Source organism: Balaenoptera borealis (genome assembly GCF_965194805.1).
Source record: "Balaenoptera borealis genome assembly, chromosome: 14".
Taxonomy (NCBI): domain Eukaryota; kingdom Metazoa; phylum Chordata; class Mammalia; order Artiodactyla; family Balaenopteridae; genus Balaenoptera; species Balaenoptera borealis.
Window position 1 is genome coordinate 688,310 of NC_138875.1, and position 27,034 is coordinate 715,343.

General features: G+C 39.3%; 1 protein-coding gene across 9 annotated transcripts in view; it reads right to left on the reverse strand.

Moving 5' to 3' along the window:
• Window positions 1-27,034, reverse strand: part of ATP9B (ATPase phospholipid transporting 9B (putative)) — a 229,667-nt gene that overhangs the window by 158,017 nt on the left and 44,616 nt on the right. For 7 of the 9 annotated variants that reach the window (XM_082355629.1, XM_082355621.1, XM_082355622.1 and 4 more), the window contains 3 exons: window positions 15,714-15,772; window positions 7,806-7,857; window positions 2,379-2,420 (listed from right to left, as the gene is read on the reverse strand). In XM_082355629.1, the coding sequence (XP_082211755.1) occupies window positions 2,379-2,420; window positions 7,806-7,857; window positions 15,714-15,772 (153 nt within the window). The remainder of the gene's footprint in view (window positions 1-2,378; window positions 2,421-7,805; window positions 7,858-15,713; window positions 15,773-27,034) is intronic. The other 2 variants (XM_082355623.1, XM_082355624.1) reach the window with 1 other exon arrangement.

Consider the following 27,034-nt stretch of genomic DNA (forward strand, 5'->3'; position numbering starts at 1 on the left):
AAAGGCTGCATACTATGTGGTTCCAACTACATGACATTCTGGAAAAGAAAAAAACCATGGAGACACTAAAGAGACCTGTGGCTGCCCAGGATGGAGTTGGGGGTAGAGGTAAATAGGCAGAGCACAGAAAACTTCTAGGACAGTGAAAATCCTCTGTATGATATATATAATGATGGATGGATGCCATTATACATTTGCCAAAACCCATAGAATGTACTACACCAAGAGTGAATTTTCATGTCAACTATGGAATGTGGGTGAGGACGATGTGTCAGTGTCAGTCCATCAACTGCAACAAATGCATCATCTGGTGGGGGATGTGATGATGAGGGAAGCTACGCAGGTGTGAGGGCAGGGGGCGGACTGGAAATCTCGGTACCGCCTTCTCACTTTTTTTGTGAACTTAAAAAAATAAAGTGCAAAATAAAAAAAAATTTTTAGAAACATTCAGATTAACACAGAAAATATACACCAAACGTATTATACAAACTGTTTTCTTTGCAGGAAAAGAACACTGCAAATAACTGAAACTGCACTACAGAAATTCATATTTAAATTTATATTTGAACATCTGCAAAGACGGAGACCACTTTCCACCGCACTTTTCTCATGTCTGTACTTCCGAGCTCCCCTTCCCCCGTCTATCCGTGTTTGCCCCATCCACCAATTCCATGTAGAATTAGACTGCTGACCGCGCAGCTCAGCGCCAGTGCCGCTCTGGTGAACAGCTGACTGCAAACGCGGTCCTGCAGTAGAGCTCACACTGCACGTCCTCTCCACGTCAGCAGCTAATTTCATCAGTAACTTGTCTCATGGCCTTTTCCCTTCTATCCAGAGGAAGAGGCTGCCGTACGCCAGGTCAGCTTTCAGGAGCGATCACTACCGCAAAACAGAAGCATTAGACGGGTGGGCACTCCTCCAGGGTGAGGCCCTGGCCTTCGCCTGGCAGCTGCAGGGAGACGGAGCCCCTGATTTCTCAGCTACACTGGCCTAGAGTAGACGCTTCCTTCACATGGAGCTGGGGTAGGTCACGGCTAAAATTCCACAGAATCAATCTCTTCTTACCAAGAGAGATCTCTGAAGAATATTAAAACAATTACTTTCAAAAGATATACAACTGAATACTTAAGATTTATTTTAGGGATTTTCGTGAATGAAACAATCCTCTAGTGATTTTCAACCAGGGGCGATTTTGCCCCCAGGAAGCATCTGGAGACTGTTGGTTTTCACAATAGGCGCCAGGGGTGGGGGCTGGGAGGGTGCTCCTGGCACCCGGGGAGTCGAGGCCAAAAACACTGCTCAACAGCCTGCAGTGCAGAGACAAGCCACCACAACAGAGGAACACCAGGCCCCAAACGTCAACAGTACTGAAGGCAAGGCCCCCGGCTCCAGGCGCCTTAATTCAAAAATTAAAAGCTGGTGTAGCCGTGGGAAGAGCTGGCCTTGGGCTGAGTACTACCTAATAATCCACCCACTGATGCCGCTGTCCAGTTACTTCACCTTATTAAGGTTTTCATGTGCACAGGGGAAAAAATAAGACTTACTTTGGAGCGGTGGTATAAAATTTAGAGGAAAATCTGTTAAAATCTGCCAGCGAATGGTATACACCGGGAACTTATTAATTACTTAGCTAATGACTTCTCAAATTTGGGGAACTAGCTAAGGTAGCTACGTAAGAACACACCTTTACACAGCTTAGTCCAGTGCACCTTTTGCACAATGTTCTAAAACTAAAATGGGTCCGTGCAAATCCACATCCACCCCTAGAAGAAATGGACCCCCGCACATCTGTAAGCATTTCCTTGCTCTCTTACTCTGCGTAAATACCAAATACTTTTCTCTTGGAGCCAGTGCACTTTCAACTAATTACAGCCACCAGCAATTCAGTATCTGAAATGCGCCCCACTGATTCCTTAACCAAGTACATTTAATCCTTTTAACTACCGATGCCACAGGCATTAGTGTCGCCAATATGAATCTAGGAGATTCATACAGGTTAAGTCACTTCTGTAAGACATAATAAGATGGAGAGCTAAGAAAAGATTTTTCAATCACCTATTTTATCAACTGAACATATATGTATGAGACCTTCATCTGATTTCATGCACTTTGAAAAATATATCTAGTTATGTAAATAAATTTTGTTATGTATTATTTTTCAAAAGATTTATGATAAGGAAAATAATTGGTTTCAACTAAAAAGGAGTACAAGGAAATTTGCAGTACCCATTATTTTACACTTAAACCTTTTTCTCAAGATTGATTTTTTTTTCCTCTTAAATATATGCATGGTTATATATATATCTGTATGTGTCTGTTTTATAAAGTATAAAAGCAACTTAAAAGGGATTGGATTCTAGATTCCGTATGACACATACTTTGAGACATCAATGCCAACAGCTCTGCTCCAGGTTTGCTTTCTAACATAGAAAATAAGAAAAGGTGAGAATATCTACAGTCTCTTAAATTTCAAACATTTTGTGTTTCTAAAAGTGAAACTAATACCTTATCTAGATGTCTGTAAACTTGTTAAACACTGGAAACAATATACTTGCCTTTCTTAAAAGTAAAAGGATATGCCTCATGTTAAATAATTACACGTTATTTTTAAAATTTAGAGGAAACTGACATATTACTTATCTTCAAGTACAATTACATTACTAGGCTCACAGTAACTGATATGATTTAAAGAGAGAGACAGAAAGACAGAGAGAGGGAATGAACTGCAGCAAAATCAGAAGTATGGCCAACTTGACTTGTCTTACACGAAGTATATCTAGTAATTTTTTAACAGCAAGCACTAGCTACAACTGATGTCAGTTAAGGCTTGGTAAAAATGAATTATTAAATTGGTCTGCTTATATCCTATTACTGACTTCTTATGAATACTTGATTTTATTTGGTATAATTGACAAGAGTTGACAGCAAAGGACAGGTTTAATGACAATCAAATGAAGATCAACTCGTGTATATGTCACCTAGGAGAGCCGCATCAAGTGGTGATAAAGTAATTGATGGGACACTGAGAGACAGGGCACATGAGTCTGTCATATGTCGTAATAAGTTACCCTGTAATATTAGCAGACTGCCTGCAACAGCTCACAAATCCAATACGTCTGAAAGAGACAGGCTACAGTATGTGCCCAAGAAAAGAAAAATAGACATTGACTTTGCATATATAACACCAGATCGTTTGCCATTAAACTTAATTTCTAAATCATTTATATGACTTAATGACTCTGCATGAAATTTTTAAGCTGGTGGCAAGATGAATAGCACCACAGAGAGAATGTGGATGAGTACAGTGCCATTTACCTACCCCTCGCCCACTAACAAGTGACAGCTGAGCTATGGTAATATGTCCCAAACACTTAAACGATAATGTCATCACTTAGGAGACAAGTGAAAAAGATATTGGCATTTATAAGAGATTGATGAAAATTAGTTCTAAAGCATTAATTTCTCTTAATACCACTAAAAGAATTGTGTGCATTCAGGAGATATTTGATCTGAATTAAGAAACTGATGAAGCAATTGATTAATTGGAATTTAAGCCATCAGTCACCAGATCCATCAACAGCTTCATTTACATTCTAAACAATCAACTGACGGCCCAATAGAATACCCTGTATTAATACACAGTCAATATGATGCCACAAAGAGACTCACTGAGCTGTACTGACAAACGCCCAGTGGCTATTGTCCAAACTTAACACGCTGCGTAGATTTAAGACTTTCATACTGGCTATGGTTTAGAGATTCTTACTATAACAGACAATGTATTATCAGGGTTTTCTGAACTGAAACTGAAAAATAATAAAGTAATATTAACAGTGTTAGCAGATACACAAAAAATTCTAAACATGTACGTTTAAAAACAAGGCTTTAATTTAAAACCTTAAATAATTATGTAAAGTCACACAAACAGAATTTCTAAAGCTAAGAATCCTTGATTGAAAGCAGTGTTATGACACATTTTATACAGCTGGGAAGCTGTCTGGTCCATTTTATAAAGAGAAGAAAAATATCATGAAACAGTAATCTGACATTTTAGTATCTCCATAAGGGTAACAGTAAGTGTTTTAACAATTTAAATTTGACAGAAAAAAATCATAAAACTGAGGAATATAATAGAACCACAGGTCAAAACAGATGACAGTAAGGTCCTAAACTTGGAGCCATTAATAATCTTCCAGGAATATGTTAAATAATAAAAATTTAGCATACATGTATATTATGTACTTTTTTCTGAGGAACAAAGTGATAATTCTTAAGATTCTCAGAAAGATCCATGACCTCCAAAATATTAAATATCATTACCCTACAGAGAGAAACTGTCCCTACAACATAGAATACAAAGCAAAATTTGAGGAAAAAAAAATTTTTAAAACATAATCAATTTGGATATAACGTTATTTATCTGTAGTTGGCACATGTGAGAGTATCTCACTTGCCTAATGCTCTAATATTCTCTTCACGTTTTGCTATCTTATTACGCCATAACAATGATATGGTGGCTGAAGAACAATTTCTAAAACTTCAGCAAAGCATTTACTAGCCCTCAGATTCTTCCTCTGAAAAATGGACATTTCTAACAATCTTCCAGCTTTAAAGAGATGGATTTTGTTCACATTTTATCTCCTAACATAATCTGTATACTCTATTTCTTTTAAGTTAATTACCTAAAGCCATATCCACATTGAGCATAATATTCTTAATCGTACCTATATTCCTACCATGATCACTACAAGGGCAACTAAATATAAAAGCATCTCCTGGGATTTCCCTGGCAGTCCGGTGGTTAAGAATCTGTGCTTCCGGTGTAGGGCGCACGGGTTCAATCCCTGGTCGGGAAACTAAGATTCCACATGCCCAGTGGTGCAGCCAAAAAAGAAAAAAAAAAGTATCTCCCAAATGCAAACTTTTTGTTATTCATTATACTGAATACATTTGCAAACAAAGCCAAAGAAATCATAAATAAGTAGGGATGGCAGTGTAAAAATCTCTGAAAACCCATTCCTCCATAACTGTAACGAGAACATAAGCAAAAATTGTCTAAAGCAACTTTTTCAAAACTCTGGAAAATAATCAAAGACTTGCAACAATCCCAGGTGCATTTATTCAAGAAACACGGCTAAATCTAGCTGTGAGTGAGATGTGTGGTGTTTTGACTCTTGCCTTTTCCAGTACCCTGCCCCCAGTCAAACTCCACAGTAGCTGAGAAAACCAGCGGTCTGGTAGCCACTGAGGGGAACAAACCAGGGCTGGGACTCCCCAAACCCCATGCCCAGACAACTGTAACCACCTGACCAGGTCGGGTTTGTCTGGATTTGACTCAACCCACAGCTCATTCACTGAGAATGCGTTTTCCCTGGAATGTTTGTCAAAAACAAACAGTGGCAATTGTTTAATGTCACAGCTACCTTAGGTGGTGGTTAAAGCTGGGGTAAACAACAAGCTGACCAAAAAAATTTAAAAGAAAAGCTGAAAAATCAGATAACAAGGAGCAAAAGCTCTATCATATTGCCGAGAGTCTAGAAGGCCGCCTGCCAGTGCGGGGCCGCACACAATGCCCTGAGAGGCCCGAATCTCTCACACCTGGCTGACCCTGAGGCTCTGTACAAGCAAGAAGGGAAGGCAAAGGCAGAGTTCTAAGTGCCTGCCACAGCTCTGCAGGTGTTAAGGGAACACTAGCTGTTTGTAAAAGATAAACCTTGCAGCTCTGGCACTTAATACTACCTCTCTGTCATACAGAGTCCACTTGGCGACAGAATGGGAGGGGAGTCTGTCCCACACAGTCATAAGGACCCTAAACTGAGGGAAGCTCCGCCACCTTCAACAGGCAGCTTCCAAGGTTGCCCTGGTCATGGACGCAGAGCCAGTACAGGGAAAGCCGAGGCTGGAAGTGGTACACGTGACCTTCAGCCACCCTCCTTCGGCCACACCTCAGGGCATGGCCCCATCTAACTGGACAGGAAAGGGAAATGGGCTGGAAAAGTAGTTCTCCAGTCTCCACCCCATGGGAAAAACAAAACCACCCATTAAAGAGCACACAATAAAGTAAAGGTATCAAGTGCACAGAGGCCACTTGATGATTAGGTGCAACTGAATTCTTCTGTTAATGGCAGCCTCATCTTAGGATGTAAATAATCATAACTACAGTTGGTGAAAAGAGAAAACATTTTTCTTCTCTCTCATGACTTAAAATGTCCTTTTAAAAGAACGCTGTTTAGGGACTTTGCTGGTGGTCCAGTGGTTAAGACTCCTCGCTCCCAACACAGGGGGCCTGGGTTCGACCCCTGGTCAGGGAACTAGATCCCGCGTGCCACAACTAAGACCTCGCATGTGGCAATGAAGATCCCGCATGCCGCAAATAAGACCCGGCACAGCCAAATAAATAAATATTTTAAAAAATACAAAAAAACCCCACTGTTTATAAATGGAGAAAAAACTAAGTCAACAACTCTAAATTTTAACCATGTCCTTTCTAGAGTTTTCATGCTACAAATAATAATACATATGCTGAGCTTCCCATAAAAATATTGCTCATTTATGCAACAAAGTCAGAAATATAAGGCAGAAGGAACTTTGGATGTTACTTGACAAACCTCTCATCATTTTAGAGATGATGAAAATGTATGACCGCGTGGCTAGGTCATATAATTAGAAATTGGTCAAAGCAGACTAGATTTTAGGTTTCCTGATCTCCAACCAATGGATTTTTTCTCCTTGACCACATGAGGCTTCCTTCTCATTACCCCTTGTGCACCTTCTTCTTATTGTTTAAAGCTCTGGACATATAAGTATCATTTTTTCTGTGAAGCCCATTTCAACTCACCTAGGCAAATTGTCTGTTCCCTCCCATTACCCCCACGTCTTTTATTTATTTATTTGTTTGTTTATTTATTTATTTTTGGCTGCATTGGGTCTTCGTTGCTGCGCGTGGGCTTTCTCTAGTTGTGGCAAGCGGGGGCTACTCTTCGTTGTGGTGTGCGGGCTTCTCACTGCGGTGGCTTCTCTTGTTGCGGAGCACGGGCTCTAGGCGCACAGGCTTCAGTAGCTGTGGCACGCGGGCTCAGTAGTTGTGGCACGTGGGCTCACTAGTTGTGGCGCGCGGGCTCAGTAGTTGTGGCGCGCAGGCTCAGCAGTTGTGGATCGCGGGCTCTAGAGCACAGGCTCAGTAGTTGTGGCTCACGGGCTTAGTTGCTCCACGGCATGTGGGCTCTTCCCACACCAGGGCTCGAACCCGTGTCCCCTGCATTGGCAGGAGGATTCTTAACCACTGCGCGACCAGCGAAGCCCTCCACATGTCTTTTAATATTTATACTATCTATACAATCAGAGTATTGCTAATTGTCAATGTGTGTACTTCCATAAATAAGTAGATCATGAGGAGCTCTTTGAAGAGAGCAACTCGGTTTTACTCTCTTTTGTATTCTAAGCAACAGGTAGCACCTGGCACATAGTAAGTGCTAAATAAATGTTTGCTGAATGAGAAATAAAACTGCAAATGCAGAATAGCAATCAAGTTTTGAGGAACATCACCATCTATTTAGATATCAAAATGGATTTGAATGAAAACATTCACTTGATATAGGAAAGGATATATTTTAAAGCAACATATTATACAGTAAAATCATTGTTTTAAACATAAACAGTTAAATGTGATTTAGAAATTAATGAATTCAATATATTATCATTCAAAGAAAAATTCTTACAAGAATAAATTTAACTTTTATCTTTCAAAATGAAAATTAAACTGCCAAAATACCAATCATCAGCAATATAAATAAAAGTAAAAATACCTGCTTTTTCTGATGTCCTAAGAAATACCATGTCCGATGGAATTCTTTGATTCTGCAGAGTAATATAAAATATTAATTATCTATATGCAAGTTTACAAATTAACACAATTCCATTCCAAAGGAGAAATGGCTCCTAAAAACAACTAAAATAATGTTATATGTCAACTCTATGCTGAAACAATTAACATTCATAATTTGTATAATAAAAATGAATATTTTAATTCATATTTTAGTTAGATCTCTAAGTTTTTTTTCCGCATCAATGAACCATGTAAGTGGCATTTAGTGATGACCTGAAAACTACTCCATTTCCTGAAAAATGTTACATATTGCCATTTCTGTGGCCTCTGTTGCACCTCAGCTCACACGTACAGTATACTAGTTACTGCCTCATGAAAAGATTGTGTCCCCCCTGTCAGGCTAAGTGACCTGGGAAGTGAGGACAGTGTTCTTCCAACAGCTGACACAGACCAGGGTGTATCGAAAACGAGACACTTACGAAAAGCTGGGTGAAAGAGTGAGTGTACAACCGAGCAAGCGAAACCCCACATATCTGAGGAGACATTCTTTTTACAGAGCAGAAAAGGAGAAAAACTCAAAGGTCACTATTCATACATTTATTTAATCACTGTTACTAATATTAGTATTAATTAGTATTACCAACAATAATTAGTATTAATTAGTATTACTAATAATTAGCATTAATTAATTAGTTGGGAAAGCGGTACAAACTAAAAGAAAAATATAATTATAACAAGAATACTTCACATAGTTTCATGAATTATTTATATTCTTTAAGACCTAAGTAAAGATTTACCTACACACAGTAAAGAAATGAACTACTTGTCAGTCAGCAAGCAACAAAAACAAACATAAGTTGTTAAAGCTGAAAGAAGATATGCTGTAGAATAGAGCTCTCACATAAAATAATTTCTAACATTTCTTTAGGCAATTGTTAAGATCTAAAGAACCTTTAGGTGAAGGGGGAAATCACAATGGAAACTAGAAAACATTGTTAATGAAATGGTAATAAAAACTCAACATATCAACATATCATGTGTGGAACACAGCCGAAGTCAGGAAAATGATAAGAGGAAAATATACATGATTAAACTGCATACAACAGAAAAGGGAGGCTAAAAATATACAAAGGACTAAATATCCATTTGAAAGCAGGAAAAAAAAACCCAGCCAATAAATCCCGAAGAAAGTACAAGGATGTAAACAAATATAAGAGCAAAATTAATGACACAAAAAACAAAACCATACATACCAGTAACAAACAGCAAGAAGGTAAATATTTCTTTAAATATGTCCATTTCAGTAATAAGAAAAAACTAGCACTAGAATAAAACTGGTAAAAGATGGGCAAGTCCTCTAAACAAAAAACTGTAAAACATTACTGAAAGAAATTAAATGAAGCCTAAGGAAATAGAAAACACCATGTTCTGAAATTAGAATATACGGTATTGCAAAGATGTAAAGTGCGCATACACTGACCCAATCAAAATCTTAAAATGTTTTCTGGGGGGAAATGACAAGATATTCCTAATATTTACAGGGAAATGCAAAGGCCAAGAATGACTAGACAAGTGTAAGAAACAACATGGACAGTTGTCTGTACAACATAACAAAACTAAATATTAAAATAGAGTAATTAAGACAAGATGGTATTCCACTAAGATGGATGATTATATTAACGTAAAAGCAGAGAATCCAGAAGTCGGCCCACACATCTGTGGACACCAGATTTATGAGAAAGTTGGCACTGCAGACATCTTTTCAATAAACAGTGCTGAGAAAACTAGATACCCATGGGCGATGAGAAGAGATAATACCTGGCCTCTACTTCAATCGAAACACGAAAATCTATTCCAAACGAATTATAATTCTAAGTGTCAAAGTCAGAGACTTCCGTGGTGGCACAGTGGTTAAGAATCCGCCTGCCAATGCAGGGGACACGGGTTCGAGCCCTGGTCCGGGAAGATCCCACATGCCACGGAGCAACTAAGCCGGTGCGCCACAGCTACAGAGCCTGTGCTCTAGAGCCTGCAAGCCACAACTACTGAGCCCATGTGCCACAACTACTGAAGCCTGGGCGCCTAGAGCCCGTGCTCCGCTACAAGAGAAGCCACCGCAATGAGAAGTCCGCACACCACGATGAAGAGTAGCCCCCGCTCACTGCAACAAAGACCTAACGCAGCCAAAAATTTAAAAATAAATAAATAAAATTTTTTAAAATGTCAAAGTCAAAACAATAAAACCTAAAAGATAATATAGAAGAATATTTTCATGATTTTTTGGTAGGAAGAGATTTCTTAAACAAGACTCCTTCCCCTTACCACCACAAATTAAAAAAAAAACTTATTACAGATGAAAAGATTAATAAGGTTGACTTCATTAAAATTAAGCATCTCTGTTCCACAAAGCACACGAGTAAAGAAAAGATATTCACAACATAAAACTAATAAAGGACTCCCATCCAGAATACTTGAAGGCCTGCAAACTGTTAAGAAAGGATAACTCTGAAGAAAAACAGCAAGAGATTCTCACGGCTTTTCCCAAATAAGAAAGATATCCAAAATCATATGAAGAGGTGTCCAACTTTGTTAGTCTTTACAGAAATGCACATTAAAACCACAACCATAATGTATAATCTGGAAATGGTAAATTTAAAAGGCTGGCAACGCCAAGTGTTGGCAAACATGAAGGAATGGGAACTCTTACTCACTGCTGATCTGAGTATAATTTGATACATCACTTTGCAAAATCATCTGCAGTAAGTACTCAAGTGCAACACACACACTCACCCCAAAATCCAACAAGCCCACTCCTCAGTACACATGCAGCAGCAATGTGTGCACGTGTGAGCCAAAAGACATGGTCAAGTATGACTCAGGGGTATCATTCCTCACAGGCAAAACTTAGAAGCAACCCAAATATCCACCAACAGCAGAAGGGATAAAAGGCATACTATGTAACCACAGAATGAATGAATTACAGCTGCACACAACAAAATGAAGACTCTCATAATCAGTATTGGGTCAAAAATAAGCACCCACCCAAACACAGCCCCATCCCACTGAATTTTCTAGGCACCCTTGTTGAAAATCTATTAATCAGAAATTTAAGGCTTTATTTCTGGACTCTCAACGTTTAATTTATGCCAAGTCTATACTGTCCTGATTAACGTTAACTTTGTAAAAAGTTCTGAAATGGAGAAGTGTGAATACGCCAATTTTGTTCACATTTTTAAAAACGGCTTTGGCTATTCTGAATCTCTTGTATTTCCATATGAATTTTAGAATCAGCTTGTCAATTTCTGCAAAGAAGTCAGCTGGGATGTTAAGAGGGACAGCACTGAATCTGTAGATCAGTTTGGGAGTATTGCCATTTTAACATATGAATACTTCTAATCCATGAACATGGGACGTCATTCTGTTTATCCAGGTCTTCTTTACTGTGTTTTAACAATGTTTTACAAGTTTTGTTCTTTTGTTAAGTTTATTCTTAACAATGATTTTATTTATAAGTATTTTATTCCTTTGATACTATCATACATGGAATTTTTTCTTAATTTTAATTTTAGACCATTACCCTTTATTCCCTTATCCTGTCTTACTTTCTATGAGGCATTAATAAATAAACTAGAAACTTCAAAATAATTATTGGATACTTTCTATTCTTCCCTCCTCTCAAGACTCTGAGCAATACAGGAGCAGAGGCCTGTGTTTTCTTAACATGAAATTACCATGGGATAATGTACAGCAGTTTCTCTGACCATGACCCATTCAGGATATCTGAACTGTTTCTGATTTTTGGCTATCATGAATAATGCAGGTATAAACATTCATTTTCAGGCTTTTGTGCCAATCTAAATTAATATTTACCTGTGATAAAGGTCCAAAAGTTCAACTGCTGGGTCAAATGACAGTTGTATACCTAGTTTTTTAACAGACTGTCTAATGATTTTCCAGAATAGCTGTAACATTTGATATCCCCACATGAATTGTATGAGTGATCCACTGTCTTCACGTCACTGCCAGCATTCGTGCTGTCATCATTTTTCATTGTAGCCATTCTGCTATATGTGTAGTGATATTTCACTGTATTTTCATTTGCATTTCCAGATAACTAATGATGTTGAATATCGTTTCATATGCTTATTTTCTACCTGTATGTCTTCTTTGGCTAAATGTTTCTTTATTTTTTTTGCCCATTTTCTAACTTGATATTTTTTTTTTACTGTTGAGTATTAAGAGTTTTTACATATTCTAGATACAAATCTTTGTGGATATATGGTTTACAAATATTTTCTCCCAGTCTGTTTTTCCACCATATTCACATGTTCTTTCACAAAGCACAAATTTTTCATTTTAATGATGCAATCTATCTATTTCACCCTTATATGCATTGTGCTTTTGGTGCCAAGTCTAAAAACTATTTTCCTACACTAGAGTCTAAATATTTTCTCCTGTTTTATTCTAAAAGTTTTACAGTTTTACATTATATATTTAAGTCCCTGGTCCACTTTGATTTAATATCTATATAAGGTGTGACATTTAGATTATGGTTCATTTTTTACCCATGGATGTCCAATAGTTCCAGCCTGTTTTGTTGAAAGGCTATCCATCCTCCATTTTAATTGCTTTTGCACTTTGTCAAAAATCACTTGAGCATATTTGGGTGGGTCTATTGCTCGGTTCTCCATTGATGTTTCATTATCTTTGTTTCTACCCTTCTTCTGCCCTATGTTAATTAATATAGTAGGAAGTATGCCTTAACAATAGGAGAGTGACTCTTTTCACTTTATTCTCCTTGTCAAGGTTGTTTTTGCTATGTTAGGGCCTGTGCCTTGCCAAATTAGTTTTAGAAAAATCTTATTTTGTCTTTAAAAACAAAACAAACAAACGAAGAAAAAACCTTGCTGAGATTTTGATACATACATCTGTCTAAGAATTCAGATACTGCTCAGGTTTCCTTATTAAGCTGGGAGATAATCTTTGGAATTTCTTGCTTCACCTTGCATGCATAAAGGATCCTCTGACCTCGACTCTGAACGGCCCTACCCTCCCAATTTCCAGGTACATGTCAAAGACACACTTCTCCTAGGCTGAATTTGAAGCTGGAGAACTAGGAGCTTAAACCCGGATGCAGTGAACCCTGAAGGCCGCTCCATCCTCTTTCCACTCTCTGTCCCAGGCTGCTGCTCGCCCACGTTCTGCGGCTACTGACGTCTATATAACACTGAGCCAAAGCTGGTGAGCATTATTCTTTCAAATACCCATAAAATGAATATCGATGTACTAATTTTAATTCCATGTTAAGATAAAAAATTACAACTATCCTATAACATAAAATCCACCATGGAAATGTCCAAACACTAATTTATAAATAGGAATATGGTCAAATAAAAGAGAAATAGCTTTTCTGGTTAGTGATAAGTATTCCCAGAATTCTTAAATAAAAAGTAGAAGGACAAAGCCATTTGCTACCAGATCTCTGCTATTTCCTTATGATGATTATATCAACTGGCAAGAAAAAAATCTTTTATCACTACAAAAATCACAAAATTGGTTTGACAAATACCATGAATCTACTACTAAAAATTTGTCATTTCCCAGTAGTTACTGGAAATTATGTTATCAAACTTCAGAATACTCAATGTTTTCCAGGAGAGTAAAATATATGAAAATTTTTTATATGAAAATGAAAGTACAATTGGCAATACAAAAAACTAAATCAGGTAAGTGGTGCCACCCCTATTTTTTAGTATGCAGCAGTGCTTCCTTAAGGCTAGTGAAAACATTTTAGAAGTCTTCCCTCTAGCTCTGCTACCAAATCTTTAAATTTCAGAGTAGCACAGGATACCACACACATGCTCACATATATGTAACACTGGTGTGTCATCCACAACGTGCTATCCACTGGACACTGAAATGACAAACAAACACAAAGAGGTGCAGCTCCACATCAAAGGAAAACCTTTACCTGGATGTCTACAGAGGCCTATGTCACTCACCAATCTTTCTTACTGATGGAGAAGACACCTGTGAGGCCAGAGAGACACTGAAGAGGAACACCCAGACACAGATGTGGATCTCTCTTTCACATCTACCTGTATGACTAATGAGATGGCCAAGAAGGGTGCACCTGTTACTCAGTAAAAATGGGGGGACTGAGGGAAGACAGGAAGGTGAGCGTACTGCTACGTCAAACTAAACAGCAGAGGTAGGGGAAAAAAGGGTAAATAGGAGAGTTAAGGAGGAAATAAGAGATGAAAGAATGAAAAGGCCAAACAGTACTCATTTGATTCACAAAGAGAGATTCTATCCTAACCTTCAACACAACAAACACGAGACATCCTCCTAAAAGTCAAGAGGAAAACAAAAGGTGATGAGGCATCACTCTGGAGTCTAGGTCTCGGAGACTGTGCAACCCTTCTGCTGGCACTCACACTCTCTCTTTCCCCCTCCTGCTGGCAGGCTGGTGGTGGGCTGCCCGGTGGAGAGGCCCATGTGGCCAGGAATGAGGGTGGCCTCAGGCCAAAAGCTCATAGAACTGAGGCCCTGAGTCCAAAGAGGCACCAAGTCCTGCCAACAACCCCAAGAGTGAGACTGGCATCAGCTCCACCCCCGTGGAACTTGGAGGTGATGGCTACTGGGCTGACACCTTGACACAACTTGACTGAGAGCCTTAAGGGGGACCCAGAGCCAGGAGGTGCAGCTAGGCTGCACCCAGATTCCTGACCACAGAAACCTGAGAAAACAAATGTTGGTGTTCCTTAAAAATTGCATCAAAATTTTTATGACTAACATATGGCTCAGCCATCCCTCTTGTCAGCATTTATCCTATAGAGTCCTGCAAGGATGTACGTACCAGAATGTTCATTATAGCACTTCTCACAGCAGAAAAGGGAAACCATCCAAAATCTAACAATGGATCAAAAGTTAGTAACTTACAGTATCCATATAACTGAACACTATGTAAATAAGTTGCAAATCAGTATGTTTAATTTTCTCCTTTCTGTAAAATCTGACAAACACAGCCCAAAGCATTCTCTGTGTACAGATTACTGCAATGAGATGAAGACCACTTTCCTCCTGAGGAAGAAGGCTCTCACTAAACCTCCCCACGAGGCGGCTCAGGCTGGGTATGTTCCCATGGGTTCCCATGTGGATATCAGCTGGTACCAGGGGCTCACACTCCTCTGTAAGAGGCCTTATGAAAACCTCTCATTCTATATTCTTTAAAATGTTGTTCTAGAGCCTTAAAAAAGGAAAAACAAAAAGACTATGCCCTCAGTCACCATTACTCAGGAAGGCTATGCGGGCAGAAATGCTTCTCCGCAAAGGCAGGCAGCCCAGGCCTCCAGACTCCGGGCCAGTAGCAGCCTGTCGACGGCCACCTCTGACCACTGTGGGGTTTTTAAAATGGCTTCTTCCTACATTGACCTAAACTTTTACTTTCTAATCCTCTTTTGTTTCCATTTACCTTTCCCTCGTTAAGTTTTTAAGCCATAAGAATTAATATCCAATAATTACATATAATACATCTGTCTGTAAAAGGAACCTCTAGAAACTGAAACATATTCCATTATAAATAGGTTCTAACTAATACAATTCTTTGGTCAAAAGATATAATTCTGACAATGCAACAATAAACAGTTAACATGTCTTATTTTAGACAAAATATGACTACCTACACACACTGAAATGTACTTTAGCAAAACAGACTATACAAAAACCTATATTTTTTTCTTCACATATATCAAACCTTACACAAAGATGTTAAGATTTAAAATACATGTCTCACACAATTTCCTTCAGATTCAAAAGTTACTTGCAATCAGGCTAAATGTTAATAACTGGCATATACATGTCTAAAATATATTAAAAATGCATCAACCTTTTCCACTATGATGAGGTCTCCAACTTGTATGTCTGAACTCTTAACTTGCACTTTACCTTAAAAAAAAGAAGAAGTATAATCAACTCAAGGAAATAATAGCACATCAGAGTTAAACTTTCAGTTGATAAATAATACTTTAGAAATAACTTTGGGAGGAAAAAATAACACTTTAGAAATTTATCTATACTTATACTTTCAAAATAAATTTATTTCAGATAGACACAGTCATTAAAAATTAACTTCTCCTAGTGAACTCCCAAATACAATTAACTATCCCCCAATAAAAGATGAGCGAGAATGGGTAAGAGGATTCCATCTGGAAAGTTCTTCCCACATATGCCATTATTTCAGGTCTGAGTCAAGTTACGGATGATCAAAAATATCACTAAATAACATAATTTGATGACTGAAGCTGAGTAACATGGAGATGTAAAATCCTTACATTAATATTGTGGATAGCACTGATTGGCACATAACTGACAGAAAAAAGAAACAAAGAAAATTACATGTAAAATCACCCTCCACTAGTAGCTTTACAGACACAGGTCAGGACTGAAAACTAAGGTCTAGAGATTTACACAAAAAGTGATGCTTCCACATGGTATACTGTGTACATTCTTAAATTGTCTCTCTAGTATCTAGTGCATTGTAATCACTTACAAAGTCTAACACACAACATCTACACCATGTCAGTGCCACAGAGAGGAGGAGAGCAGCTGACGTGCACAATGGGAGACATCGTCCTGAAGCAGCAGCAGGACTTGGTTCAGTTCTCGCTCCCTGTGTCTCCTCCCTCCCTGCCTCCCTTCGCCCCCGTTTCTCCCCCCCCCTTCCCTCTCTCCCCACCTCCCTATCCTGTCTCCCTCCCTCCGTCCGTCTCCCTTTTGAAACCAGCAACAGCCTTATGGATCTGCCTTGACATTTTTGTAAGTACTGTTTTGACATGGGAAAAGGTCCACTTCTATTACATTCATTTTATCCTGAAAGCTAACAGAACAAGAGCTAAGTTCATATTACATTATCAAATACGAACATTACCAGTCATTACACTGACTTTTAGACCAATTCAACTTATTATAAAGCCTTATTTCCTAAATACCTCTTAAAGCAGCTGAGTTTCAATGGAACTATACCAGTTCCTAACAATTTGTCTTGAGGATATCAAAAAGTTTTGTAAATATTATATTTTTGCTGTTATATTTTTCCACGTTCCTCAATTATACAATAAATACATAAGGGCTGGAGTTACTTTTTGGGGGGAGATGAAGCTACTTTTTATTCACATTCTAAAATAGCAAAGTTCTTTAGAATTGCATTTGCATGTGAAGCAAATCTTACAATATTTTCGTAAGTGATAAGTATACATCAATTAGTAGCCAAAAAACATATCTGCAAAAGAATGTCTACTTTAAATCTTTTTTTTCAGTTGGTCACTTCAAGCTTCAGGTCTGTACTCCCACTATTATGTTTTTTATAGCTAAGCATCAGGCAGTAAAGACATATCACTGATCTCATACTCCCGAAGTATTAACTCAACAGAATTCCTGTCTTATCATTTAATTTTATTTTCTCTTCTATTCTCCAATCCACTTTTCCTTCCTTCTGCTTTTTTACATTTTAATAGACACATTTAAAAACGAGAGAAAAAGAAATAGTTGCAGTCATAAGATGTAGTAAATGTAAATAATTTTAAACTATTTTGAAACAAAGAAAACACATCCTTTTTTGACTCCTTAATCAAGACCTTACATTTCTGAGATTTATTATTCTCTCACATGGTAACAATGTGAGACACAATTAAACACAATTTATATTTAATAGCCTTTAATTTTTAGGCATTAGTTGTGATCGCTACTCATTTCTATGGAACTTACTAGCAATTACATGGTTAAGTAAAACAGTTTATGGTAAAATGCACTGTTGAAAGTTCTCAACTCTTATAATATTACAACATGAACAAAATACGAGAAGGCTAAACACGGCACAGCGTCAAACCAGTATGATAATCTGCCTCACCTGTTCAAAGTACACATTTCTAAATTTTGAAGAACTGGTCAAATTGTTCAACAGTTCTGAACTCTCTAATAATTCTAATCTTGTGTTCAGGGGACTGCCTGCACTTCCTTTACAGCCTTTGTCACATGAACTCACAGACTTCTCTGTTCTCTTTCCCAAAGAACAGGGAAGGCACCCGACAGGAAAGATGGAGGAAAGCCACCCACTGCCCATGCACCTGTCCTGCACCGACAGCCCAGCATCAAGACCTTCCGCAGCCTCATCTGCACAGTCCACGCCTCCACTAACGGTTTGATTTCTGGCCACCCTTTGTGAGCTGAACTGATAGCTGATCCTAGCTAGCAACGTACTAATATCAGAGTTGGAAGAGACTGGTAACAAGAGATATTCCTTAAGTTTTACAAGTCACAGCACATAGAAAACACACAACGGCCACCTGCTCTCACAAACCAATGGAACCATCAACAACACAGTGTTTATTGAATGGGCATTTAAAATTTAGTAACTTCAGAGCTACGCTTGATAGAAGCAAGTTCTAAATACAGTAACAAAGATACTTCAATGCGTACACCAGTATTTAAACCTAATGACAGTTTTCCTTAAAAATATCCTATTCCATTTACTGTCAAGTATGTACTCAGGAAGTCATACCTTACCAGCCTTTTTCTTTTGATGAAATAGTGAATAGTGAATATTACACCAAGTAAGGTAACAACAGTCCTTTCCTCTCTCTAAACCACTGCAGGTAAGTCTTTCTTTCTAGCAGTAAATGTTCCCCGCCACTGTGCCTCGAAAGTACGACGGCTTATGTGCTCCTCCTCACGGGAGGAAAGCATTTATCTAACTTGCCCCACGAACCAAGTTTTATTGGCTCCTCCGAAGAGAGATCAAAAATCACTCCAAGAGCCACTCTTCTTCCTGCAGAGTGTCTAACCACGCGCCCTGTCTACCACTCTCACTGCCACTCGTCAGCGTCACCTGTAGAGACAAGACACAACTAAATGGTCGCCACTGTTATTATTTCCCGAATTCAGCATAACTCCAAACGAGCTAGTTGAAAAATTAAGGATTATGTTCATCCTCACCCCAAACCCTCCATTATTGGACAATTACTTAGAAGATAATCAGATTTGCAGCATGTATACACATTCTTCACAGCTGATCTCAAATTAACTTTCCGGCTTCATCTACTGTCTATGTTTCCCTTTGCTCCTGCTCTATCTTAGTCTGGCACCTTCTCCTACAACCGTGTGAGGCCCTTGCCTGTTCTTACAGGTTCTCTGCACTTGCTGTTCCTTTTGACTGAAACCCTTCCCTCCCCAGACCTCCTTAATTACACAGCAAATATAGCCCCATGAAGCCTTCTGTAGCCTGTATAAGCATCAGCAGGATTTTATACACACTGCTACACAATGTGCTTAAAATGCTATAACGCTATAAATATTCAAACACCTGAGTGTCTACCAAATTTCAGATCCTGTGCACTTCTAGGACATTTAGTTTGTTCTTCGCAAATGCATATCCAAACTTAACCCATTTTAAAAGAACAGAAGGAGTTGATAACCATTCTACGCCTAATCAGTTAAAATGGGTCAAATGCCAGAATGGACTGAAGACAGCATAACCATAAAGACCACATCTAACCAGACACAGACATTATCAAATAAGGATGAAAATGCATTAATTACTTACTTCCCAACAAAACACACACAAGGAGATAAGAGTGAGAGATAATTACGCAACTTTTTAAAAAAGCACTTGATCGCATATAAGGAGCCCTCTAGGAGGTCACTTCAGATTAACAGGTATTGCTTCCTGGGCAGACCACCACCCGTGACATCAGCAGGTTATTGGGCCTGTCTTCATTATTTGGGTGGGAATGGCATTCTCCCCCAACTCTCTCAACATTTTAAGTGGGTGTGGAGGTAGGAGCCTAACTTAAAACAGATTATGAAGCAAAGTGGGTAGTTGGGAAATGAGTTTTATACTATACTGTATTATATTATATTATACCACATCATATTATATTAAGAGAGAGACCTATACTCTGAAAAAAACCCTAAGTATTGCTGAGAGAAATTTTAAAACACCTAAATAAAGGAAGAGGTATATCTCATTCATGGATCAGAAGACTTAATACTATTAAAATGTCAATTCTCCCCCAAATTTGTCTACAGATTCAATGCAATTTCAATCAAAATCCCAGCAGGCTTTTTTTTTAATAGAAATTAACAAACTGATTCTAAAAGTCACAGGGAGGGACTTCCCTGGTGGCGCAGTGGCTAAGAGTCTGCCTGCCGGTGCAGGGGACACAGGTTCGAGCCCTGGTCCGGGAAGATCCCACATGCCGCGGAGCAACTAAGCCTGTGCACCACGACTACTGAGCCTGCGCTCTGGGGCCCGTGAGCCACAACTACTGAGCCCGCATGCCACAACTACTGAAGCCCGTGCGCCTAGAGTCCGTGCTCCGCAACAGGAGAGGCCACTTGCAATGAGAAGCCCGTGCACCACAGCGAGGAGTAGCCCCCGCTCACCGCAACTAGAGAAAGCCCGCGCGCAGCAACGAAGACCCAACACAGCCAAAAATAATAAATAAATAAATAAATAGATAGATAAATAATAAATAAATTTATAAAAGTCACATGGAAATACAAAGGATCTAGTCTAGCCAAAACAACTCGAAAAATGAAAAACAAAGTTGGGAGGGCAAACGCTACTGCTTTCAAGAATTATCATGAAACAACACTAATCAAAAGAGCATTGTTTTAGCACAAAGAGAGACGAACAGATCAACAGAGTGAAGAGAGAGTCTAGAAATAAACCCACACATGAAAGACAACTAATTGTTGACAAAAGTGTAAGGCAACGTGGTGGTAAAGGGATCACTTTTTCAAAAACTGGTGCTAGAAACAACAACACACACACCTTGTACCAATACAAAACTACTCAAAAGACCTGTCATATAATGCAAATCCTAAAACTAAAAAACCTCTAGAAGAAGAAACATCAGAGAAATAAATGTAACAGAAAATCTTTGTGAACTTGAGTTTAGGTGAGTTTGGTGTCCTATCTGAGAACTAAGAGTTCTCAGATAGGACACCAAAAGCACAATCATAAAAGAAAAAACTGATACATTGGACTTCATCAACTAGAACATCAAAGGGGCAAGGAACAGCACAAAGGTGTTAGATCAATGAACTAGCGGTTGAAAAATAGCCGGAGGCAGGTGCAAGAGGGAATAAGCTACAAAGATAGGAAGGGACTCTAATTCCAGGTCAAGTGGCCCCAAGGTTATGGGAGAAAAATAGCAAACATTTAGGAGAGCTGCAGGGGAAGCAGGACCTGCAGAGAAGAGCCACATTTTAATGAAAGCAAGAAGGCACATTCAGAGGAGTCTGATGATGGAAAGGCTCAGGTGATGAAGAAACCAGAATTCCAAAGGCACGGTGAAAAAAGGGCAATGCTAAGAATGAAGACGTACAGAATCTCGTGGTGATTAAAACGCAGAAGGTGAAGAGTGATTTTAAAGGCTGAGACACGCACAAAGATGAAGGTCCCGTGAGGCTAGTCCTGGGCTACACAGGCCGAGACTGCGCTCAGGCTGAGAGGCTCGGGGAGCCCAGGACCCCATCCTGACCCCGGCTGAAGCTGGGCAGGGCACGGGCTTCCCCTTGACCTCGGCTGACGAAGCTGAGGGTGCCAGAGGAAGTCAGGATTAACTCAGGGCACGTGGACCCCCTTCCCCAGTACAGGGCGGGGACAAAAGTGGGAACAAAATGGGCAGCTTATATTCTATCAAGATTAAGTAAGGCAGAGTGAAATAAAATATAACAACAAATGGACTGTATAATTACAGCCTACGAAATAAGAAAAAAAAAAAGAAATACTACAGCCTGGGGGTAAGAATTATAAAGCATCTTGCCAAAAGTAACCAATTTTTACTCTTAAACATTCACTAGCAATAACCAAAGTATTATTTAATAACATTCTTAAGCAACAACAAAAAAATTAAGATGCTCAAATTAAACACAATCAATTCTTTTTCCTTTACCATCAGTAAAAAAAGAGCTGGAATAGCTTTGGGAGGAATACTGGAATAATGAAATACTACATTACGATAAGAAATCTTTACAGATAAAACACTGAATGTTATTCACCGGATAAACTATATTAGCCTCTCGCTGGTTAAGGGAGCCCAAGCCATCTATGCAGTCGCCAAGGGAGACCCCAGGGGCTGCCAGAGGAGGCCATCAGGCAGGCTTTACAGCCGGCCAGCGCACACACTTTTGCCTAAAGCTGTATGCAGAACCAAACGCTGAAATAAGTATCAACAGTAATTCACTGCATTCACCAGATAAAGATTTTGTAGAAAATCACAACAGTTTGAAAATTTTAATAAGTATCTCAAACGTTAGATATTTTACCAACAAACAGATACAAATAGAAATTATATGGTATCAATAAGGAGAGGACACACTCCAAAGTGTTCATTAAGCCCTCTGTTGTTTGCATAAAAGAAATTTCTAACCTTTGTTTCCTATAGTTACATAGGCTTCTTAAATATCTATCAAAGGTTAAGATACAAAATATTGTTAATATGAATGGTTCGTAATTAACAAGTTCTAAGACTCTCAATCACTAAAATCAGAAACAGTACAAAAAAAGCAGTCTCGCTCTGCCATGGACGCACCCCATGGACAAACCCCAAGTGTCCTACCTGAGTGTGTACGGTCATGTTACTATGGAGAGGGATGTGAGCAAACCTAGTTCAAGACAGTCCCTGGTCTCTCTATTCCTCTAACGTTTACATAACCCACATGATAGTGGTTTACTTCTCAATCCGCTTACGTGTGGAGACCTGGAGACAGTGAAGAAATCCACAGATGGAGGCGGCAAGACAGCTGTGAGGCTGCCGGAGGGGCCACTGGCCTAAGTCACGAGCAGACAGAAAGTTCCCCAGGACTCTTATATTTAGAGCGTTTCATGCTTCTCAGAGAACACAAGAAAAAAATGAAAATAACTGGTGGAGGGAGGGGAGGAGGGAGGAACAGAGAGGTTTCCCAAGATACCAGAATGTACTGTAAAGGAACATTTAAAACTGGCATGGGACTGGCATGGACATTTGGATGAATCAGTGGAAGAGCACAGAAACTAGAGGAAAGGACCAAAACAAATCTAACGTATTTCTCAAAGATCTGAGAGAAGTTAGTAACTTGAATAACTGGTTTTAAAGTAACTAACTGACCATTTGAGGAAAAAAAGGCAGATCCTTTCTCCATATAATACATACTTTTACACGTAAAATTGCAAATGGAGTAAAAATTCAAGTATAAAAAATGAAAACACAGAAATACTGTAAGGAAATTAAAATAGTCACTTAGGGGCTTTCCTGGTGGCGCAGTGGTTGAGAATCCGCCTGCCAATGCAGGGGACACGGGTTCAATCCCTGGTCCGGGAAGATCCCACATGCCATGGAGCAACTAAGCCCGTGCGCCACAACTACTGAGCCTGTGCTCTAGAGCCTGTGAGCCACAACTACTGAGCCTGTGCTCTAGAGCCCGCGAGCCACAACTACTGAGCCCACGTGCTGCAACTACCGAAGCCCGCACGCCTAGAGCCCGTGCTCCACAATGAGAGAAGCCACCGCAATGAGAAGCCCGCGCACTGCAACGAAGAGTAGCCCCAACTCGCCGCAACTAGAGAAAGCCCGCGCGCAGCAATGAAGACCCAACCCAGACAAAAATAAACAAAATAAATAAATTTTTTTTAAAAATTAAAAAAATAAAAATAAAATAGTCACTTATAATATATTGGTATTGAATGGACTTCCTAAGATTGAAGTAAAAACCACAAAGGAGGGCTTCCCTGGTGGCGCAGTGGTTGAGAGTCTGCCTGCCAATGCAGGGGACACGGGCTCGAGCCCTGGTCTGGGAGGATCCCACATGCCGCGGAGCAACTAGCCCGTGAGCCACAACTACTGAGCCTGCGCCTCTGGAGCCTGTGCTCCGCAACAAGAGAGGCTGTGACAGTGAGAGGCCCGCGCACCGCGATGAAGAGTGGCCCCCGCTCGCCGCAACTAGAGAAAGCCCGCACACAGAAATGAAGACCCAACACAGCCAAAAATAAATTAATTAATTAAAAAAAAAAACCCACAAAGGAAAGGATCAGAAGATTTGCCTACATAAAAACTATAAATTTATCTACATCTTAAAAAAAGTGAAAAAATTAATCAAAGATAAAAATATTTGCCCCATGTGATAAATTTATCTTAGTAGAGAAATTATAAGGTAAAGATGAACATAGGAACAACGGGGGAATAAACTTCCATAAAGGATAAGAAACAAACAGTGAAATGTTAAAAGATAAACAGCAAGCAAAGACAATGAGAGCATTTTTCACCAAACTGGAAATTTAAAAAAACATGTGGCTGGGAGTCCAGTCATTAAGGGTAAGCAGCAGAGTAATGCCAGTCGCTGGAGGGAAGCAGAGGATACTATCAGCATCCAGACAGACACGAAACGCCGTCTGCGTGAGAAGGTACTCTGTGCAAGCAAGTATTTTTTAAAGTTACATCTCATGGGTTCCAGCCCCTAATCGCCAAACCATGCAATAAAAAATGTTAAATGCTTAATATCATGAAGAAATGAACTCATACAGGTCCTCTCAGGGAGACCTAAGAAAAAACAGCAGCTACGCAGATAATGAGTATGTACATCCACTCCTGCCTGTCTATCCAGTCCTGAGGATACGTGTCCACCATGATACAGCCGCAGAGAACCAAACCAGTGAGGGAGTGTATGTGAAGTCTTTGTGCCTGACATACAGTAATGGATTGATAAATGTTACTTAGAGTAAAAATGCAATAGGGTATGCTGAATATTCTGGAATGCGCATTGGAAGAGGGTATTTTAAAATGCTGCTCAGATCACAGACAAGAAAGATGACTTAGTGAAAGTGACATATTGCATAGACAATATGTAAAAGGCACTAACGAGGGATTTTAAAATCTCTTGATTTTCAAGGAATGATTATTACTGACAAATGGAGTCAATTTCACTAAAAGATGACAAAATTTCATTCGACATTCCATAAAAATCTTTTTAACGTAAAAAAAACAGAGTAAGAGTGTTAACAAGTGTGGGACAACACAGCGTTGATAATATGAATCAAAGAAGCTAAAACACACAGGAATAAAGGATTTCTATACTCTGCACAGATAAGCTTCCTTTTTGGCAAGGAAACCGGACCGCAAGAGACATGTAAATATGCAAATGTTCTCCCTCACATTCTCTCAAATACACACACACGAACACACAAACACAAGTAATTTACGTAAGGCTCAAGTCACAGACATTTTTCTCTCTCTCCTATGTTTGAATACTTGAAAACATGTTAAACGACAAAATGCCAGAACTAGTAAAAGAAATAACTAAGGGACTTCCTTGGTGGCACACTGGTTAAGAATCCGCCTGCCAACGCAGGGGACAGAGGTTCGATCCCTGGTCCGGGAAGATCCCACATGCCGCGGAGCGACTAAGCCCGTGCACCACAACTACTGAGCCTGCGCTCTAGAGCCCACGAGCCACAACTACTGAAGCCCGTGCTCCACAACTACTGAAGCCCGCAAGCCACAACTACTGAAGCCCGCGGGCCTAGAGCCCGTGCTCCGCAACAAGAGAAGCCACCACAGTGAGAAGCCTGCGCACCGCAACGAAGAGCAGCCCCCGCTCGCCACAAGTAGAGAGAGTCTGCGTGCAGCAACGAAGACCAAACGCAGCCAAAAATAAATAAATAAAAATAAATAAATTTATTAAAAAATAAAAAAGAAATAACTAAGATATACTGGGAAACAATCATCACAAGCTGTATGAAGGACCCAGCAGCACAAAATTAATTCGTTTCATTTCTAAATATCAAGTTCCATGTTAGCTTTAGGTTTAAATTTGGGAAATACACTAATAGTGGTTGACATAACTTAGCCCTGCTGAGATCCGGCGGCTGATGAAAACACAAACAAATAAACGAAGACTTCTGAATTGATCCTATCTGCTAGAATACTGACTGCATGAGCTCTTTAAAAAGCTTAGTTCAGGACTTATCCATGTTTGAATCTCATCAAGTTATCATGGTACCCAACACATAGTGGGTACTTAGTAAATATTTGTGGAAATGAATTGTGAACTAGCCACCTGCATGATTACAAACAAGGTATACAATCTATACATGAGTCCCTAGCAACAAGGGAAAAACACAGCATTGTTTCCAAGAATCCAGAAGTAGAATGGCCACACAATTCAAACTCTTTGCAAAAGCTGCCAAGAAGTAGGAAAATCTGTTTTATTTTCTCTTCCTTGACTCTGCCTCTGGTGCTATTCACTAGGAGATAATGAACAATACAAGTAGTCATAAAGAGAAAGGAAGGAAGGTAGCAGCAACAGGTATGGAAAATTCCCACGCAAGAAAAGCAGCTTATCGGGCAATGAAATAAAGAGCAAACTAAAAATCATTCCGTGTTCACTAAGGTCATATGCCAGAGTTAAAATATTCTCTGCTTCCAAACACAGCACCTTCAAGACGTTAGCATATTTAACAGTGGAAGTGGCTTTCCTTTCCAAAAGAAAAAAATAACAACACAACATTTTCTCAATGTATTTCTACAAGAATGTGCTTGAGAACTCTAAATATAAAAAGTTCACATGCTGTAAAATGATACAACAAATCACAGAAAGAAATCAATGCCATTCAAAAAATAAATTTTAAACTATACTCAATAATAAGCATACACATGCACTTTCTATATACTAAATTTTACTTATCAATCATTTACATCAGAATAACCAGCCACGAAGCAATGTGCCACAGCTGAAAGAGCACTGAATTTGAGGTCAGAGGGTCCAGGTTCAAATACGAACTCTGCCAAGAAGGATGGCAACTTAGGGCAAATTATTTAGCATGAGCTTCAGGCTTCTCATTGTCACTGGAGATCACACCAGCCACCCCTGGGCGGTGGTTATGTGAATGAGCAGTGAAAGTGCTCTGACACACACAGGAGTCCAAAAGGGTAGCTGTCACTACCGTCATCTATCTACATGGGAAATGTCGATTTCTCAGATCATAGGCAATGATGACCAATTTTTTTAAAAAACGTGAATTTTCACTTGCATTTGAAATGAAACTACTGAAATTGTTTTTAGAGTATGTTGAATTCAAATATTACAGAACTGTAAAAGATATATCCCAGTCTGTCTTCCTCACCATTTTATACTATGTTAGGTGAGAATGACATAAAGTCAGCCACTTTA